General features: G+C 45.6%; 2 protein-coding genes across 5 annotated transcripts in view; one reads left to right on the forward strand and one right to left on the reverse strand.

Annotated features, from left to right (window-relative positions):
• The window catches only part of SAMD4B (sterile alpha motif domain containing 4B), a 38,720-nt gene extending 37,065 nt beyond the window's left edge, over positions 1 to 1,655 (reverse strand). The window contains exon 1 of one of the 2 annotated variants that reach the window (XM_082231081.1): positions 1,497 to 1,655. The gene's annotated coding sequence lies outside the window, so the exon portion shown is untranslated. The remainder of the gene's footprint in view (positions 1 to 1,496) is intronic. The other variant, XM_082231082.1, reaches the window with a different exon arrangement.
• A 344-nt stretch (positions 1,656 to 1,999) lies between these two features.
• Positions 2,000 to 19,826, forward strand: part of GMFG (glia maturation factor gamma) — a 33,050-nt gene continuing 15,223 nt past the window's right edge. Inside the window, exons 1-3 of one of the 3 annotated variants that reach the window (XM_082231401.1) lie at positions 2,101 to 2,155; positions 4,335 to 4,429; positions 16,601 to 16,697. In XM_082231401.1, the coding sequence (XP_082087527.1) occupies positions 4,370 to 4,429; positions 16,601 to 16,697 (157 nt within the window). In that variant the 5' untranslated portion in view covers positions 2,101 to 2,155; positions 4,335 to 4,369. Of the gene's footprint in view, positions 2,035 to 2,100; positions 2,156 to 4,334; positions 4,430 to 14,995; positions 15,165 to 16,600; positions 16,698 to 19,826 lie in introns of those variants that run through there. The other 2 variants (XM_082231402.1, XM_082231403.1) reach the window with 2 other exon arrangements.

The raw sequence follows: 19,826 nt of genomic DNA on the forward strand, positions 1-19,826 counted from the left end.
AACAGGAGCTGGAATGTGAGGGGTGGGTGACAGGTAAGGAGGGAGAACAGGGGTTCAGGCCCCCCACAGTGCGTATATAACATCAAATACATGCATATCTCTATACTGGGGGTGGCGAAGAGAAGAGGCTTCAACACCTTAATTTTGGAAAGGGGCGGGTGGGGTGGTGGGGAGCTGGGGCTGGAATGTGATGGGGTGGGCAAGTTGGGAGGAGGGGAAACGGGCTCAGTACCCTCACCCCCCACCAAATTTGCACACGAATAACTCTATATGTGGGGGCAAAGGGGAGGAGGATTTATACCTTAAACTGGGAAAGGGGTAGGTGGGGCTGGAATGTGATAAGGTGGGCAAGTGGGGAGGAGGGGAAACGGCCTCACTACCCCCACCCCCGTCAAATTTGCACATGAATGCCTCTATATGTGGGGGCAAAGAGAAGGGGATTTAACACCTTGAACTGGGAAAGGGGTGGGTGGGGCTGATGGGGCTGGAATGTGATGAGGTGGGCAAGTGGGGAGGAGGGAAAACTGGGGTTCAGTACCCTCACCCCCCACCCAATTTGCACATATGTGGGGGCAAAGGGGAGGAGGATTTATATCTTAAATTGGGAAAGGGGTGGGTGGGGGTGATGGGGAGCTGGGGCCAGAATGTGATGGGGTGGGCATGTGGGGAGGAGGGAAAACGGGGGCTCAGTACCCCCCCAAATTTGCAAATGAATGCCTCTATATGTGGGGGCAAAAGAGAAGGGGACTTAACCCCTTAAACTAGGAACGGGATGGGAAGGGGTGATGGGGAGCTGGAATGTGATGGGATGGGCAAGTGGGGGGGGAGGGAAAGCTGGGGTTCAGTACCCTCACCCCCCCCACCCAATTTGCACATATGTGGGGGCAAAGGGGAGGAGGATTTATACCTTAATTTGGGAAAGGGGCTGGTGGGGGTGATGGGGAGCTGGAATGTGATGGGGTGGGCAAGTGGGGAGGAGGGAAAGCTGGGGTTCAGTACCATCACCCCCCATCCAATTTGCACATATGTGGGGGCAAAGGGATGATGGGGAGCTGGAGCTGGAATGTGATGGGGTGGGCATGTGGGGAGGAGGGAAAACAGGGGCTCAGTACCCCCCCCAAATTTGCACATGAATGCCTCTATATGTGGGGGCAAAGAGAAGGGGATTTAACCCCTTAAACTGAGAAAGGGGCGGGTGGGGGTGATGGGGAGCAGGGCCTGGGGTGTGAGAAGGAGGCCCCTCCCAGCCCCCCTAAAGTGTGTCTATTTCCACATCTTTATACTGGTGGGGTGGGGGGCTCGGGAAGGGGCGTGCCCGCCGTCCAGCCCCTCCCCTATGGGCGGGGCCTCCTCACCTCCTGAGGACCACTGCGGGGGGAGGGGCCCTCAGGGCGGGGAGGGGGTGGGGGAGGGGGCGAGGCCCGCGGCTCCCCCTCAGGGCCCGCTCCCCCTCCGCCGCCGTCGTCGTCCCCACCGCTCCCCGGCGCCTCACTCACCGTCTCTGCGGCCCACTGCGGCCCCTCCGGGGAGAGGCAGAGGGAGGCGGGCAGGCAGGGCCGGCGCAAACACGCAAACACACGCACAGCGCCAGATACCACACACTCCAGAGGGCGGCGCGCGACGTCACAACGCACGGCGACGTCAGCGCGCCCGCGCCGGGACCCGCCCTCCGTCCCCGTCCCTCTTCCCCGCTCCAGTCCGCGGCGCCGTCGCCCCGCTACGTCACCTCCTCCCCGCCTCCCTCGCCTCTCCATTGGCTAAGGCTGCCGCGCGTCAAGCGCCGACGGACAGCTGCCCGAGCCATTCAGCGGCTTCCTCACAGAGGGTCGGGCGGGGAGCGTGAACTCCCACCTCCTCCAATAGGAGAGCGGAGCTTTCCAACCCCTTAATCCGAGGGAGGGAGAGAGATCAGCCCCACCCCACGCTTCTTCCGCCGCCACTGAGCGGCGGCGGAAGGCGGGCTTTGAGCTCCCGAGCCGCCAATGAGCTGGCGGGAAGGGGCGGTGGGGTGGGGATGGAGGCGTGGCCTCCGAAGTAACGCTCCGCCCCCTCCGCTCGCTTTTCCCGCCCAAAGCGTCTCCTCAGGCAACGACATTCCCTCGCTTTTAATTTTCTGAGGAATTTAAACCGCCCCTCACAAATATGGATGTACTCGGTCCGATAAATAATATATTTTGACCCATGTTCCGAACAATGGTGTATCAAGCACTACGTGTGTTCAATTTATATATTGAAAAAATAAATAATAAGTTTTGGTTCTGAGAGGCCAAGTGTTACCTGACATAAATCTATTCGTTCTTTTACTTCTGGAAATAAAGAAGAAACTTAAACAGGCCGTTGCCCTCAAAGGAAATAAAACCTGTTCATATATCCAGTCATAACCAGAAATGGGAAATTTTTTCACAAGTGGACCGAATACAAGTTTATATGTATTGCATAAAACAGAATAAAATGCATTTCGCCGTTAAAATAATGAGTAAAAACTCGTAACTTTCCCCCACAAACTTCATCATAGGCAAACGGCCTTAACTGGAAAAAAATCACACAAATTTAAAAATGTCCCAAGGGCCAAAAAACAACAACGAAAGAAATGTGATAATTTCTGTGATATATGGTATGGTTTTATTGTATATACAAAGAATGAAGCACATGAAAGTGAATTACCCCCCAGTTTACGGCACAGTTTGTCGAGTATAGGGTTTTATTTCATTTTATTTTCCACAGTCCATATCCTGTAACAGAGAAAGTAAGCAATACAATAAAGCGAAACACGTCAACGTTAATGGAAAAGTCTATTACGGCTTGCCTGCTATTCGTACACGGCTAAGCTCCTAATATTGAAAATAGATTTTATATATTTATATATTATAAATATTATATATTTATTTTTATATATATTTATTTTTCGGATGAGCTCTTAGATCCTAATAACTTTCATTTGCTTCAGCTTTTCTAAGCCTGAGACGCTTGTCCTTTTCCCTTTCCTGTGTTTGTTCCTATTTCGAAATGCAATAAAAACACAATCTGAAACAAAAGGAAATAAAAATAGAATTCTACGATTCTAGGTCCACAACGAGCAAAGAGGAATGTATAAAGAAACCCCACAATTCTCTTTGCCAAGGCTCTTAAAAAATCCCTGTTTGACAATGGCATGAACTCTCCTTCTTTGTAAAGAGACTGAAGGCACTTTCTTTCACCTTTGGTGGACGTGCCCAAGGATTAAGACATTCTGGGAGATGATCTATAATGAAATGAAAAAGGTATTCAAATATACCTTCCTGAAGAAACCAGAGGCCTTTCTCCTGGGCATAGTTGGCCAATCAGTGCAAAAGAAAGATAGAACATTTTTTATGTATGCTACAACAGCAGCAAGAATACTCATCGCAAAATATTGGAAGACACAAGATTTACCCACCCGGGAAGAATGGCAGATGAAGGTGATCGACTACATGGAATTGGCAGAAATGACTGGCAGAATCCGAGACCAGGGAGAAGAGTCGGTGGAAGAAGATTGGAAGAAATTTAAAGTATATCTTCAAAAATATTGTAAAATTAAGGACTGTTAGAAAGACGTTGGAAAAAGAAAATTAGGTAGTTTTGGTAGATATGATATAAAGGATTAAGTAAAAAGGAATTGATGAAAGTGATGAAAGAGAGGAGGTTAAACTATAATACTTTAAATTAAATTACTTAAATGAAAATAAGGTTGGAAGGATTTGCTGGAAAAAATGATCTGAACTAGAATACAATATTGGGAGGTGTGAGGAGGTCAAGGAAATAAGTAAAGGAAGAAAGTTATGTAAAGGTTTAATCTGTTCTTTTCTTATTTTAATCGAATGTATTTTTATATCTTTTTCTTTTTTTCTTTCTCTGTTTTTGTTGTATTTTTTTGTATTTTGTATTGTTCTTTTTTCTTTTTGTAATTTTAAATTTTGAATAAATATTATAAAAAAAGGACTCTCCTTCTTTGGAGGTTTTTAAGCAAAGGTTGGATATTATTTTATTATTTATAGCCCACCCATCTGGCTGGGTTTCCCAAGCCACTCTGGGCGGCCATCTGCCATGTTGATTCCTGCATTTCAGGGGGTTGGACTGGATGACCCTCGGGGTCCCTTCCAGCTCTGCTATTTTATGATTCTGTGACCTAAGAAGTGGGAAAGGACCCAGTTCAAGGGTGTTTCCAAAGTCTGTGTCCTTTAATGGAAGTCAGTTATTTAGCAGCCATGGTGCATATAACAGGTGGACTAAAGCCCAGAACAAGCCCAGGATTGCAAAAGAGGTTAAAAATAATAAGAAAATTGTTGTTCCCCCCCCCCCCCTGGCTGTGTCTGAAGCAAGAGGAAGACCATTCAAGTAGTATGTCCTCTGCATGAAGATGGAAATTTTCTATTGGGTGTCAGAGAGGAGGAACTGCTCAACAGTCCAAGAGGTATTAAGGGAACACCTAGTTTATTTGATAGAATTCGGATATCCAGGGCCATGCTTCCAAGGGTACCAAAGCAGCTTGCAAATGTCATCTCATAGCTTCTGTCTATAATCTTTGAGAATTCTTGGAGAATTTGGATTGGAGGTGGGCAAATGTTGTTTCCATCTTCAAAAAGTGGAGAGGGGGCGGGGGAAAGACCGAGGCAACTACAGACCCGTCAGCTTAACCTCAAAACCAGGAATAATAATAATAATTATAATTATTATAATTATTATTTATTTATTTATATCCTGCCCTCCCCAGCCAAAGCCGGGCTCAGAGCGGCTAACAACAGTAAAAATAGCACAGTTTACATAAAATCACAATCAATTAATTCAAATAATTTCTAAAATCAGTTTATTCTAAAATCAATTGAGAATCAAATTAATGGCAACCATTGGGCTAGAGTTCTGTGAGAATTACAGAAGGAGGGGGTCCTAGCACAGAATAATAAAGCAATCAGTCTGTGAGCACTTAGAAAAAGATGCTGTGATGACTAAGAGCTAGCATGGGTTTCACAAAAACAAGTCGTGCCACAGTAATCTTTCTTTTTTAAAAAAAAAGAGTTACAAGCTTAGTGGATCAGGGGAATGCCATGGATGTAATGTATCTTAATTTCAGCAAGGTTTTCAGCAATGTCTTCCATTATATTCTTGCAGAGAAGCTAGTAAAATATCGTCTAACATTGTGTATGCCATCAAATGCCAACAGTGTCCTTCAGCTCTCTATATTGGACAAACAGGCCAAACCTTACGCCAAAGAATAAACGGACATAAATCTGACATCAAGAATCACAAAACAGAGAAACCAGTAGGAGAACACTTCAATCTCCCAGGACATTCTATACAAGATCTCAAAGTAGCTGTTTTACTACAAAGGAATTTCAGAAATAGACTGGAAAGAGAAGCTGCTGAATTGCAACTCATTACCAAACTTAAAACCATGGAGAGACCTGGTCTGAACAAAGACATTGGATTCTTATCTCATTATACATGACTAAGCCATTTTTCACCTTCTCACCCCTTGCCTTTTCCTGTAAGACCTATTGCAGTCGTTAAGAGTCGTCAACAGGCTCATCTCAGCTATCTGCCAATCTTCCATTCCCACCACCCTTCTGAGTAATACCCCTCCCCACCTTCTCACTATATAGAAGGATCTGGCAACTTCTGTTTCAGTGTATCTGAAGAAGTGTGCAGGCACACGAAAGCTCATACCAAGAACTTAGTTGGTCTTTAAGGTGCTACTGGAAGGAATTTTTTTATAGTAAAATATGGTATAAGTTATTTTATTGTTAGGTGGAATACTAGCTGGTTGACTGAGTGAACCCAAAGAGTGCTCACCAATGATTTCTTGGAAAGAAGTGACAAGTGTTGCAGGGTACTGCCCTGGGCCTCTTGATTTTCAACATCTTTATAAATGACTTGGATGAAGGAATTGAGGGGCTCCAGTGGTCTTAGTAAGGGACGCGGGTGGCACTGTGGGTTAAACCACAGAGCCTAGGACTTGCCGATCGGAAGGTCAGCGGTTCGAATCCCCGCGATGGGGTGAGGTCCCGTTGCTCGGTCCCTGCTCCTGCCAACCTAGCAGTTCGAAAGCACGTCAAAGTGCAAGTAGATAAATAGGTACCACTCTGGCGGGAAGGTAAATGGCATTTCCGTGTGCTGCTCTGGTTCGCCAGAAGTGGCTTAGTCATGCTGGCCACATGACCCAGAAGCTGTACGCCGGCTCCCTCGGCCAATAAAGCGAGATGAATGCCACAACCCCAGAGTCGGTCACGACTGGACCTAATGGTCAGGAGTCCCTTTACCTTTACCTTTAGTGGTCTTAGTAGACTACGAGCTTAACAAGAGTCAACAGTGTGATGCAGCAGCAGAAAAAAGCTAATGGAATTCTAGATAAACAGAAATCTAGTGTTCAGATCAAGGGAAGTCATAGTATCACTCTGTTCTGCCTTGGTCAGAACACATCTGGATTACTGTGTCCAGTTCTGTGCACCACAATTTAAGAAGGATGTTGACAACAGGAACGTGCGCAGAGAAGAACAACAAAGATTCTTAAGGGTCTGGAAAACAAGCCTTATGAGGAACGGTTGAAGGAGCTGGGTATGTTTAGCCTGGGAAAGAGAAGACTCAGAGCAGATATGATAGCCATCTTCAAATATATGTCAAAGAGCTGTCACATGGAAGAGGGAACAAGCTTGTTTTCTCCTGCTCTGGAGGGTAGGACTCGAACCAATGGCTTCAAATTGACTCCGGAACGGTCTCCTGCGGAAGGTTGTGGACTCCCCTTCCTTGGAGGTTTCTAAGCAGAGGTTGGGTGGCCACCTATCATGGATGCTTTATCTGAGATCCCTGCTTTGCAGGCGGTTAGACTAGATGACTCTCCGTGCCCCTTCCAATTCTACAATTCTATTTCAGGTGCCATGCGCTGGTAGATTCATCAAGATTGGTGTGTCTCTCTTATTCAAGAAGTAGTCACTCTACCACAGTTCGAGAACTGTAGGTGAAGGTGAAATGTGATTAGCAACCATCACTTTTCAGTAATCTCAGTGCCAGTTACCTGGAGAGAAGTCATCACCTATGTACAATTGGGTGTTGGTACCAAAAGGGACGCGGGTGGCGCTGTGGTCTAAACCACAGAGCCTAGGGCTTGCCAATCAGAAGGTCGGCGGTTCAAATCCCAGCGACGGGGTGAGCTCCCGTTGCTCGATCCCTGCTCCTGCCAACCTAGCAGTTCGAAAGCATGTCAGAGTGCAAGTAGATAAATAGGTACCGCTCCAGCGGGAAGGTAAACGGCGTTTCCGTGCGCTGCTCTGGTTCGCCAGAAGCGGCCACATGACCCAGAAGCTGTACTCCGGCTCCCTCGGCCAGTAAAGCAAGATGAGTGCCGCAACCCCAGAGTCGGTCATGACTGGACATAATGGTCTGGGTTCCCTTTACCTTACCAAAGCTAGATCACTCAGTCTCCTTTGGATGTTATTAGGCTGGTAACTGAATCCCACTGTTCACGCCTACTTTCTGCTTGTGTCTGTCCTTCTATTGAAAGGCCCAGCCTGCTTTGAGTCTGATCCTGAACCCTCTAGGATCTTTCTTGTCCTCTGCCTGTGGCTTCCCCTTTCGTAACTGCGAATGGAAACCTTTAACTTCTCTCTGGACTCCTCCCTACCACCAGCAATGACTTCCGCCTGTAGCAGGAACCCCCCCACCCCAATCATTCTGTTTCCACAAACTTCACACACACTCACACTCACACACTACATACGCCACATTTCTGTTATAAATTCATAGAAAATCAACCATACATCGGATTTGCACTGTTCCATTTTTTACTCCATGTGACAAGGACTATCAAAGGGGGGTGCTTGGTTTCTGGTCAGCCATAATCCCTTCACCATCCCAGCACATCCACAGGAGCCCTGCCCAGTTGCTATGTCAACCCTGATAATCCCAGACAGAAGACCATCAAAATCACAAAGAACAGTGGATTCACCACAGGCTGAAACAAAGGACAATGATCAGATCTTCCCTCTGGGGGCAGGAAACTGCAAACTCCCCATTGTCACCTGGAAAGTACTCATGGGGAGGGGGAAAGGAGGAACCAGCTGGGTGACTGGACACTCAGGTTACCACCACAACTCCTCCCTCAACCCCTCCTTTCTGTAATGTATGCATGATGTCAACCCCTTCTGTAATGTATGCATGATGTCAACCCCTCCTTTCTGTAATGTATGCATGATGTTTCTGGGGGTGGGCTTAACCTGGAGGATGGGAATTTCAAAAGTTTTTATAAGGCCTTGCAGGCCATTGTTCTGGGTCTTTCCTCTCTCTTGCAAGGGAAGGGAACCCTGTTGCAACAGTTCAATAAAGGCCAAGCCTACAGGCTGCTGTTTTGCTCCAAGTTATCCTGGTTGGTGTCTTTGTTTTTGTCCAAGGGAGCCCTCAGATTTTTCCGTTAACAGTTGGCGACCGCGACTCAGGGACACTTGGTTCTCCTGTAAAGGTGAGAGGGGAGATAGAGGGGATCAGGCGCCACTGGGCAACCTTAGCCCAGAGATCCTTCTTCCTCTCCCTGCCTCCTCTTTGCGGGCGGTAATCAATCGTCACCAAAAGCTCAACCAGGGGAGCAAAGGCGAGGTCAAGCCGGCTAAGGGAAAAGGATCCCGGGATCTGCGAGGGACATCAACGGACGTGAGTATGGTTCTGAAGAAAGTACATTGGGAGGAGGGTGGAAAATAACGTCTCCACAACAGCCAAATCTTTCTCCTTTATTTCCAACGTTGCATCTGCAAAATCTTGAGCCTCCTTTCCCTTTTCTCCCCGTTTTCCCTTTCGGAAGTATGGCCAGGAAAACGTGGTGCTTATTGTTTCTCTGACGTCCTTTTTCGGAGTCGGCCAAAGGCGTCCCTTACAAATCTCTCTCTCCTTTTCTCCCCGTTTTCCCTTTCGGAAGTGTGGCCAGGGAAGCGTGGTGCCTGTTATTTCTCTGACACCCCTTTCGGAGTCGTCCAGGGGTGCCCTTACAAATCTCTCTCCACCTTATCTGCCTGTGCAAATGAAGCCGCCCCTCCTGCCCGGCGACCTTTGTTAGGGATGACCCGGGTACGTGAGAACGCAAGGTCATTTGCTTCCTTTCAAACCTTTGTTTTTCTCGGAGCCCGATCTGGCACTGCACTACGCAGGCGTCCAGTAGGGAAGCCGAATTTAGTTTAAAGGCTAGGCAGGGGGCTGTTGTGGAGGATAGAGGGGAGGTTCACAATTGGGGCCCCACACTAGGATTAGCATTGAAACGGTACCGTGGTTTAGGTTTCCGGGCAGAGACCCGTGGTTTAGGTTTCCGGGCAGAGGGACCCGTGGTTTGAGTTTCCGGGCAGAGGGACCCGTGGTTTGAGTTTCCGGGCAGAGGGACCCGTGGTTTGAGTTTCCGGGCAGAGGGACCCGTGGTTTGAGTTTCCGGGCAGAGGGACCCGTGGTTTGAGTTTCCGGGCTGAGAGACCCGTGGTTTGAGTTTCCGGGCAGAGGGACCCGTGGTTTGAGTTTCCGGGCTGAGAGACCCGTGGTTTGAGTTTCCGGGCTGAGAGACCCGTGGTTTGAGTTTCTGGGCTGAGAGACCCGTGGTTTTGTTTCAGGTTCAGGTTTGAGATTTTCAGAAATTAATTCGTGGTTTATAGATAAGTAGGAATTGTGTTAGTCAAGGGTACTTTGAGTACTGAAAGGATCTTCCCCCTTTCCTCCCTTGTGTGTGTTTCCACTCTTTCTGTCTTTAGCGTACTTCGTTAACGGGAAAAAAAGCCCAATAATAACATATGAGAGAATGGGAGCTCACTAAACACCCTAGCTGGACTCCTCCTGGCAACAAAGCTTCCATGAAGCCTTTTGCCCCAGAGAGGACTCTAATATGCCCCTCCAGCTTGTCATCTCCAATTAGAGAAAAGTAGAAATAAAAAATAATAATAATAATAATAAAGGGGGGAAAATGGTCAAGTTTGTGTTGTTAAACTGTAGCCTAGAGCTAGAACATGAAACTGTAAACTTAATGGTGCTCAGAGGCAAAAAAATAAATAAATGAATAAGAGATGTATTCAAAGATTTAGAAATATTTCAAGGGTTTGTATTTACATTGGCCTTGGCATCCACAGACTGTTCTTAAATGCACATAGTTTTAAATTGCAAGCTTGCTTCAAAATTTTAAATCTAAGGAAGCCATGTTGCGCCTATCGATCTTAAAACAAAACAAAATGGAGAATGGAGTGTGCAAATGTTTGTTATTTGAGAGAGGCTCTAAAAGAGAGTTTCCCTCCCAAGTGGTGAAATCCTGTATACGTGCTACTTGTGTTCTGAAAGGGGGATTACCCCACTCCTTCCTCTAGTTTAAGTGAGGAGGGCGATTTTAAGTGTAATGGTAAATGATGTTGTGTTGTAACTTTTGAGTTTGCTCCAGTCTATTTTGGAAGGAGAAGTTAACCTAATGTTTCTGCTGCAAAAGCCTAGTTGAGCACAACTGCTCTCTCAAGCTAAAATGCAGTGTATGTATTTCATTAAGCGTATGCCTATAAAAGTATGGTGTTCATTCTAAGAAAAAACATTTGAGTCCAGTTTTAACTTTGATTTGGTTGGACAGAAGAGTTATTGTAAGGCTCCTGATATCAGTCTCTATAAGACTTCATGGCCTCTTTTGTTAGAAAATGCCCCCCCTCCCCCTTGTTTCACTCTGCCTCTTTCAGTTGTTTTCTCCCTTCTTACTTCTGTGCCAGGTAAATTTACTCCCGAGTAAGCTTCCTTTAAAGGAAACTGCAAAGAGGGGACGGGGCAACACTTGTGTATTCCCTAAAAAAAAAAAAAAAAAAAAAAATCAAATCTAGGGCTGCTTTAACTGTGCTTTATAAGAGATCCTCTCAGGAGTATAGATGTTTCCTTTCCCAGCTGTAAATCTGTACTTAAATGTGTATGCCTCTTTGGTAGTACAAATCTTGCTGCGAAATCTTGCTGTGAACCCTATATTTTGGAGGGTTGGACTAGATGACCCCAGGGTCCCTTTCAACTCTCCCAATTTGTGGCTGTGTGGAAGACCATGTGTCTGCAAGCATTGGAGGGTAATTCTTAAATTCTGGTGTGGTAATGGAGTTGAAATTCAGCCTAGCTTTGCTCTTTAGTTTTAAAAGGTGAGAGGTGAAGCCCAACTGGTAATATCAAGCATTTGAGTGATTACAGTGTTTATCATTTTGTCTACTATTTAAAAATTAGATTTAAAAGTCTACTCAAAGTTTAAGCACATACAAATGAATAATCAAGTAGAATTAGCCTTGACCATTCCTGTAAATAAAGGAAGCAGTCTCAGTTTGCTTGGGCTGAAATTGCTAGCTTTGGTGAATACTTAAATTGCTGAGTTTCTCTTTTTTATTTAAAATCAAACCCTGTTTTCAAATCTACTCCTTACCCTTCCCTTCCCTTATTCAAATGGTAATTTAGCCAAAGGATGCAACATTTTCAATAGTATAAAAGGTTTGCTGAGACATGAACTCTGCACATGCACAGAGGCTAGATCAGCTAAAGAAGAGAGAGAGAGGAAGGGGGGAACTGTAAGGAGGGAGAGGAGGTTTCTTCCAAATGTAAAAGAAAACTTGGAACCATTGAGGAACCATTGAGGGAAATCACCCTTAATCTGTCTTTGCTCCAGCGGCTACTTAAGACAAAAGGCTAAAAAAAACAAAACAAAACAAAACAAAGCAACAACTAGCCCATCAAAAGTCAAGAGCTTTCCAAGTTCCAAATCTTAACATGCCAAATTCTTTTCACAGGTAAATATCAAAGCATTCCCCCCCCCCTCAATGGGAATTTTAGGAACAGCATTTCCTGACAGGCTTCTCACATGAAATAATTTTCCCTTTTAACAGGATATGTGAACCCCGATAACAAAGTGTTTGTCCCTTTTTCCTCCCACAGCAACTTTCTTTCTGTTCTGTGAAACAAGTCTGAATCCCTGCTATATTAGTGACCTCTATCTCTTTATGGCTTTGACACTTTTTTTAAAGTTACAAATAATCTGTTTTCATTTATTTAATCTGTTTCCCCATGATGTCTATGAAGTTAATCGAAGCACAACCAAACATTGTTTGGTGAATGGTATTTGTTTACCTTTTTGCCTGAGCATTTCTTATTAATTCTGTCATTTTGGCTAGTGCAAGGTACCTGCACAACTTTAAATTGCCATTCATTTTTCTTGGTATTAACTCATTTCCCGTATTAACATTACAGTTGATGTTATCACATCAAGAAACACTATTTTATTTTCATTTGGGATGTTAGAATGCCAAAACAGATTACTTCAGGTTACTTATTAATTGTGTGTTTTAGCATTTATTTATTTGGTTCCTCATAGGTCATTTTGTGTGTGTGTGTTTTACTTTGGGGACATGTCCATCACATGTTGAAAGTCAGTTTCATGAAGTTCTTTTATCAAATAGCACATGGTGAATTTAAAGTTTTTCCCCCATGGTTTTCCCATTTTTTTCAGTCTAGTAGTAATCTGCGTGGTTTTGATAATATATATAATAATAATTCTTTTCTAAATCTGATGTCTTTGTGTCAAGTTTGTTTTCATCTGACTGGTAATCTAATTTTTTTGCTTTCTTTTGTATTTCTTAACCTTTGTATTTTTTACAGCTCTCTTTCTCTCCAAAGTGAAGGAAAGCAAACGAACTTGGCAGATAATAACAGTAGTTATAGGAAAATGTGATAATAATATTGGAATGAATGAAACGCTTAATTCGCTAAGATTTTTATTATTTGCAGCTTCCAACAGAAACCGAAGGACATCCTTTTTGCCTTTTGCCCCCTCCCTTTTCTAACTGTCTTTAAGCCCCAAAACCCTGCCCCTTACAGGATATCACCTATACAGATGTGCAATGATGAAAAGCAGCAACAACCCCTCAACTCAGTTCTTCCCTCATCACAAGACACCAGAGTTTTCAAGTGCCCACAGCTATCTCTTTCAAAGGATATAGACTGCCAGGGGAGTGGGCCTGACAAAGGGGGGTGGAGTTGACTTGCAAGGACATCTTTTCACTTGAACCTCAAGCCTCTGTGCTCCAGGATTCAAAAGATACATGCGTAAAAGATCACAATGGTGTCAAGATATGCAACAGATATTTAATTATTTTGTTTTGTATTATGTGTTATTATGTAAGAATGTTGAAATGTGTCTGACAGTGTGATTTCCACAAAGGGGGGCAATTTATTGTGTGTAACTGTTTTTTATGTTTAATGTCTTATTGCTTACACACCAATGGAGAATTCTCATGCATTTTATACTTTCTAATAGCTCACACTATTGTGTAGTCCAATGTTTAGCTCAATTTATAGCCACATTTCATTGTTCCACCTGGCACTCTGCCAACTTTCCCTATCCATTTTAAAATGTGCTAAAACTTGCTTTACCAAGGAGAAGCTTCTAAGAAACATGAAGGTGGATATGCTTTGGTTTAGCAGGAATGATCCCTTATAGAGTTAAATTGACTTATTTGGACAAAATGCCCTTTTAAGAACGGTTTTCCTTTAACAGACTGGTTTGAAAGGTTGAGAACCATGGGCACATAAATTCAAATTGGACTCAGTTTGAATTGGGCAAGTGTATCCAGGCTGCAATTAGCTTTTTGGTCCTTAAAGTGCAAGTGATCAACTTCCCAGGACTACAAGACCAGAGCCTGTAATAATAATAATAATAAATCCCATGGATTTTGGCCAAGGCGAAGACATTTCTCTCAGGACGTGTCCGAAACCTGTGCCAGCTGTGGTGGGTGCCAGGCTACATGAAAGCCCTAAGTGGATTCACCAGGGATTGTCACTACTGCGACACCGTGCCGATGTGAGACCACAGAAGAGCTACCTTGACACCTGAGAACACACAAATGGCCGGGGGGGGGGGAAGCAAACTGCACTTTTCAGTCATTAGTGGACCTTCCTGCCTAAATGCAAAGCATACATCACTATTGAGAAAATATTTCTTCCAAGGTGCTAGAATACCACAAGTAACTGAGCAGTGCACTGTTACACCATTATATTTCCATGCAAATATCCTTAAAGTAGCATGATATCCAAGTCCCTTTCAGGTTCACATGGACACACATCTGAGACGGAGAATACCAGGTTATTATTTACCACCTTAAATTGTGCGGAGAAAAGGATTGCAAAGTAGCCACCTTTGCAATCTTATCTCCGAAGGGGGGAACTGTAGCAGGAACCCCCCCACCCCAATCATTCTGTTTCCACAAACTTCACACACACTCACACTCACACACTACATACGCCACATTTCTGTTATAAATTCATAGAAAATCAACCATACATCGGATTTGCACTGTTCCATTTTTTACTCCATGTGACAAGGACTATCAAAGGGGGGTGCTTGGTTTCTGGTCAGCCATAATCCCTTCACCATCCCAGCACATCCACAGGAGCCCTGCCCAGTTGCTATGTCAACCCTGATAATCCCAGACAGAAGACCATCAAAATCACAAAGAACAGTGGATTCACCACAGGCTGAAACAAAGGACAATGATCAGATCTTCCCTCTGGGGGCAGGAAACTGCAAACTCCCCATTGTCACCTGGAAAGTACTCATGGGGAGGGGGAAAGGAGGAACCAGCTGGGTGACTGGACACTCAGGTTACCACCACAACTCCTCCCTCAACCCCTCCTTTCTGTAATGTATGCATGATGTCAACCCCTTCTGTAATGTATGCATGATGTCAACCCCTCCTTTCTGTAATGTATGCATGATGTTTCTGGGGGTGGGCTTAACCTGGAGGATGGGAATTTCAAAAGTTTTTATAAGGCCTTGCAGGCCATTGTTCTGGGTCTTTCCTCTCTCTTGCAAGGGAAGGGAACCCTGTTGCAACAGTTCAATAAAGGCCAAGCCTACAGGCTGCTGTTTTGCTCCAAGTTATCCTGGTTGGTGTCTTTGTTTTTGTCCAAGGGAGCCCTCAGATTTTTCCGTTAACACGCCCCAGCGGTCTTTCCTCTGCAGCTGTCAAGAGTGTGTGCCTGGCGGTGTTTCGCAAGTGCTGATGTTGAGCAGAGTGTGTCCTAACTAAAGCAAGAGCACAGAGATCTGCACATCCTGTCAGAAGGGCAAGCGGCTGAACCGAGAGCTGCAGCATTTCAGCTGACACGGAGATAAGGCTGGAGAGACCTAAGGCAGAATGGTTAGCTGGAACAATTCTTAACGTGGGTCGGAAACGGTGGGTAGTGGGTGGTGGGTAGATACTGCGCCATACTTGTGTTGAGCTGCTTTGAAAGTTTGCTTGTCGAAAACCTGACCTCTTTCCTTGCCACTCAACCCTTCCTCCTTGTTATTATGCAAATAAGATGTCCAAAATATAGTGTTTCTAGCCTTTTCTTGTTCCAAAATTCTGCCTCCGTCCTTGAAGCTTTTGTTGTGGCTTGGAAGCCACATCTTGACAGTTGGCAGACATGAGCTTCCTGTGTGGTGTGTGCAAGCCTGAGTGGCAGATCAGCCTTTCAAAATGAAGGGACCTTCTGATGTGGCGTTTGATATAAGAATGAACACACTTAAAACAACAGCAAAAAAATATAGATTGTGGATTATGAGAAAAGGTGCTGAGCCTTGTAAGACCCCTTCAGCAATGGGTAGAGCTGCCGAAGGGCGAGACCTTGTCTTAAAATGCTTGAGAAGAGTTGGGACAAGTTTCTGTTTGGGATAGTTTTCTGTTATAAGAGACCCTGTTTGTGAAAAAGTGAGCTGAGATATGGGTGGACAGGTTGCAGGGTCTTGCAGATTGCTTTGGCTTGGAGAGCATCCTAATAGAGACCCAGAGGTTTAACCACTGTGGCACCGAACTGTGTTTTGCAAGTGCTGTTAAGCAAGTGTTTTGCAGAGGGAGCTGGGAAAGCTGAGTACTGTAATCCAAACCAACCAATGCAGAATAAGTATGGGAAGAAAATATGAATCCTTATGACACAAATGTGGGGGGTAAATAACAAAAGAATCAGCTGGGTGCCTCTCTCCAGCAGAGAGAGCCCTCAGTAGCAATGCTTAAACTCACAAAGTTAAGCAGCACTGTGAAGTGTTAGGACTGTAGGCTGTTAAACTTTTTGCATAAGTCATTTAGTCTGTTTGCAAACTGCTTCCCTCTTTCTGCCTCTCTTGCAATGAACAGACCACACTGTTAAGTAAGTTTAAAATGCTTTACTAACAAAACATTACAAAGATCAGATTCATGCATTTATCTAAGACACAGGCAGAATACTCTTGGGTGGAAAATACAGAAAGATAGCTTCAGACATGTGCTCTAAGCTTGGAGCTTGCTTATGCAAGTCTTCCTTGCTCAGTTACATCGTGCAGAGAGGGGGAGAAATGAACAGGAAGAGAAGGCTTCACTTCCTTCCTCATCAGAGAAGAGGGGGGCATGACCTAACTGAGTCTAGGAAATGCAGCTCTATTGCCTTAACCCCTTCATGCACTGACTAGCACTCATGCATAGTTAAAGTTTGCTTGCAATTTCCCACAGTTAGTTCTAGAGGAGATGGGACTATGCCATGGTCATCAGGGCAATGAAATAACAAGGAGAACGGCCTGCTTGATTGGAGGAGAAAACCCACATTGCCTTTTCCATTGCAGTCAGATTCTCTGGTTGTGTGTGACGTGGACCCAGAGCTGAAGGAGAAACTGAAGAAGTTCCGGTTCCGGAAGGAGACTAACAACGCAGCCATAATGAGTGAGTTTACTTCCCGCATGCCACCTCCCTATTTTTTTCCTAAGATTGGGGGCTATGGTATTGTGGCTTGGCAAACCTGCCATAGGAACATAGGAAGCTGGAATCAGACCACCTAGCACGGTCAACTAGCTGACAGCTGTCTAAACTGAGTGACAACGGCTCTTCCGGCTTTCTGGCAGTGTTCTCTCACAGTCCTACAGTGGTGCCCTGCAAGACGAATGCCTCGCAAGACGGAAAACCCGCTAGACGAAAGGGTTTTCCGTTTTTGAGCTGCTTCGCAAGACGATTTTCCCTATGGGCTTGCTTTGCAAGACGAGAACGTCTTGCAAGTGTTCCGATTTTTTTTTGCTCCCCCCCTTTTTCTAAGCCGCTAAGCCGCTAATAGCCTTTTGGCCGCTAATCTGCTAATCCTTTAATAGCCGCTAAACCGCTAATAGCGCTAATCCGCTAATAGGGTTGCTTCGCAAGACGAAAAAAACCGCTAGACGAATAGACTCGAGGAACGGATTAATTTCGTCTTGCGAGGCACCACTGTACTTGGAAATGTGATTGGCATTTAACTACTCCTAAATAAATAAATAAAGGGACGCGGGTGGCGCTGTGGGTTAAACCACTGAACCTAGGACTTGCGGATCAGAAGGTCAGCAGTTCGAATCCCCGCGACGGGGTGAGCTCCCATTGCTCGGTCCCAGCTCCTGCCAACCTAACAGTTTGAAAGCACGTCAAAGTGCAAATAGATAAATAGGTACCACTCTGGCGGGAAGGTAAACGGCGTTTCCGTGCACTGCTCTGGTTCGCCAGAAGCGGCTTAGTCGTGCTGGCCACATGACCTGGAAGCTGTACGCCTGCTCCCTCGGCCAATAAAGCGAGATGAGCACCACAACTCCAGAATCGGCCATGACTGGACCTAAGGGTCAGGGGTCCCTTTACCTTTACCTTTAAATAAATAAATGAATAAAAATTGGGATCTTCTGCATACACAGCAGATAGATGCCCTACTACTGAGCTACAGCTCTTCCCCACCCAGTGCAAAACAGATGGGCTGCCCCACATCTCACAAGTGAGGATGGCAGTCTCCTAACCAGGCATCGTAAACAGCTTAGTACAAGGTGGTACCGAAATACTGGTGCATTTCAAGCCTTTGTGCTTCCTCGGGGAATGCTTTTAAAAAGAAAATAGAAACGAACGCAGTTCTCTGACAATGCGGTGTTTGTCTTTTCTAACCTGAGAAGCCTGAGGCATACCAGCTCGAAATGTGCTGGGGATCTGTGCACCTTGTATTAAAGTGGCTTTGATGCTGATGGCATAGGCAATTCTTAACTGTAGTTAATCAGGTGTCACTGATAAACTAGAAGGGAGTGTGAAACGAGCTGTTGGCTGTAGTCCTTCTGCATACCATTAGGCCACTGACTTAAGGGCCATTTCAGTCTCACCAGCAGTTCTCTGGCTCACAGCTCCCCCCACCTGCCCCGCAAAGTAATTTGTGAAGGCGAGGGAGCTTGGGCTTGGCTTTGATGTATTTATTTATTTAGTGCTCTTGTATCATGCTTTAAATCACCCAAGTGACCTCAAAGCAGTTTCCATACCAACAAATAAAACAAAATCATTAAAAATTCACGGGACACAATTAAAATATCAATAACGAAACCACAAAAGATCAGTGCTATAATGCAGAACAGACTCAAGGCACAAAACAGTCTAACCTATGGCCTCTGGAAGCTGGAGAAAAACAAACGACTTTTCACTAAGCAGCAGCAGCAAAAACCCATCAGTGTCACGGGAACATAGGAATATCGGACGCTGCCTTATACAGTCAGGCCATTGGACAGATTTCAGGACAGATGAGAGAAAGTCCTTCTTCCTTTGTGCAGCGTATAGTTAAACGGTGCAACTCCCTCCCACAAGAGGCGCTGATGGCCACCAATCTAAAAAGGTAAAGGGACCCCTGACAGTTAAGTCCAGTCGCGGACGACTCTGGGGTTGTGGCGCTCATCTCGCTTTACTGGCCGAGGAGCCAATGTTTGTCTGCAGACAGGTTTTCTGGGTCATGTGGCCAGCAGGACTAAGCCAACCAGAGCAGCGCATGGAAATGCTGTTTACCTTCCCGCCGCAGCAGTACCTATTTATCTACTTGCACTTTGAGGTGCTTTCGAACTGCTAGGTTGGCAGGAGCAGGGACTGAGCAACAGGAGCTCACTCCGTCATGGGGATTTGAACCGCCAACCTTCTGATTGGCAAGCCCTAGGTTATGTGGTTTAGACCACAGCGCCACCCGTGTCCCTAAATACCCTTTAAAGGTAAAGGTAAAGAGACTCCTGACCATTAGGTCCAGTCACGGACGACTCTGGAGTTGTGGCACTCAGCTCTCTTTACTGGCCAAGGGAGCCGGCATCCAGCTTCCGGGTCATGCGGCCAGCAGGACTAAGCCGCTTCTGGCAAACCAGAGCAGCGCACGGAAACGCCGTTTCCCTTCCTGCTGGAGTGGTACCTATTTATCTACTTGCACTTTGATGTGCTTTCGAACTGCTAGGTTGGCAGGAGCAGGGACCGAGCAACGGGAGCTCACCCCGTCACGGGGATTCGAACTGCCGACCTTCCGATTGGCAAGCCCAAGAGGCTCAGGGATATAGACCACAGCGCCATCCCTGGCCACCAATCTAGATGGCTTTAAAAGAGGATTGGACAAATTCATGGAGGAGAACGCTGTATGTGGCTATTATCGAAGTTGCTGTGCTATGCCTCTAGCAGCTGGCTGCAGTCCTTCTGAATTTATGGGTTTTCCATACAGTGGTACCTCTGGTTACGTACTTAATTCGTTCCGGAGGTCCGTTCTTAACCTGAAACTGTTCTTAACCTGAAGCACCACTTTAGCTAATGGGGCCTCCTGCTGCTACCGCACGATTTCTGTTCTCATCCTGAAGCAAAGTTCTTAACCCGAGGTACTATTTCTGGGTTAGAGGAGTCTGTAACCTGAAGCGTCTGTAACCTGAAGTGTATGTAACCCAAGGTACCACTGTAATGTGAATCTGGCTTGGCCAGTGTGACTAGATGGGTCCTTGGTCTGATCCAGGAGGCTTCTCTTATGTCCATCTAGCTCAGTATTTTCTACAGTGACTGGCAGTGGTTCTC

The sequence above is a fragment of the Podarcis vaucheri genome, assembly GCF_965113315.1.
Source record: "Podarcis vaucheri genome assembly, chromosome: 7".
Lineage (NCBI taxonomy): Eukaryota > Metazoa > Chordata > Lepidosauria > Squamata > Lacertidae > Podarcis > Podarcis vaucheri.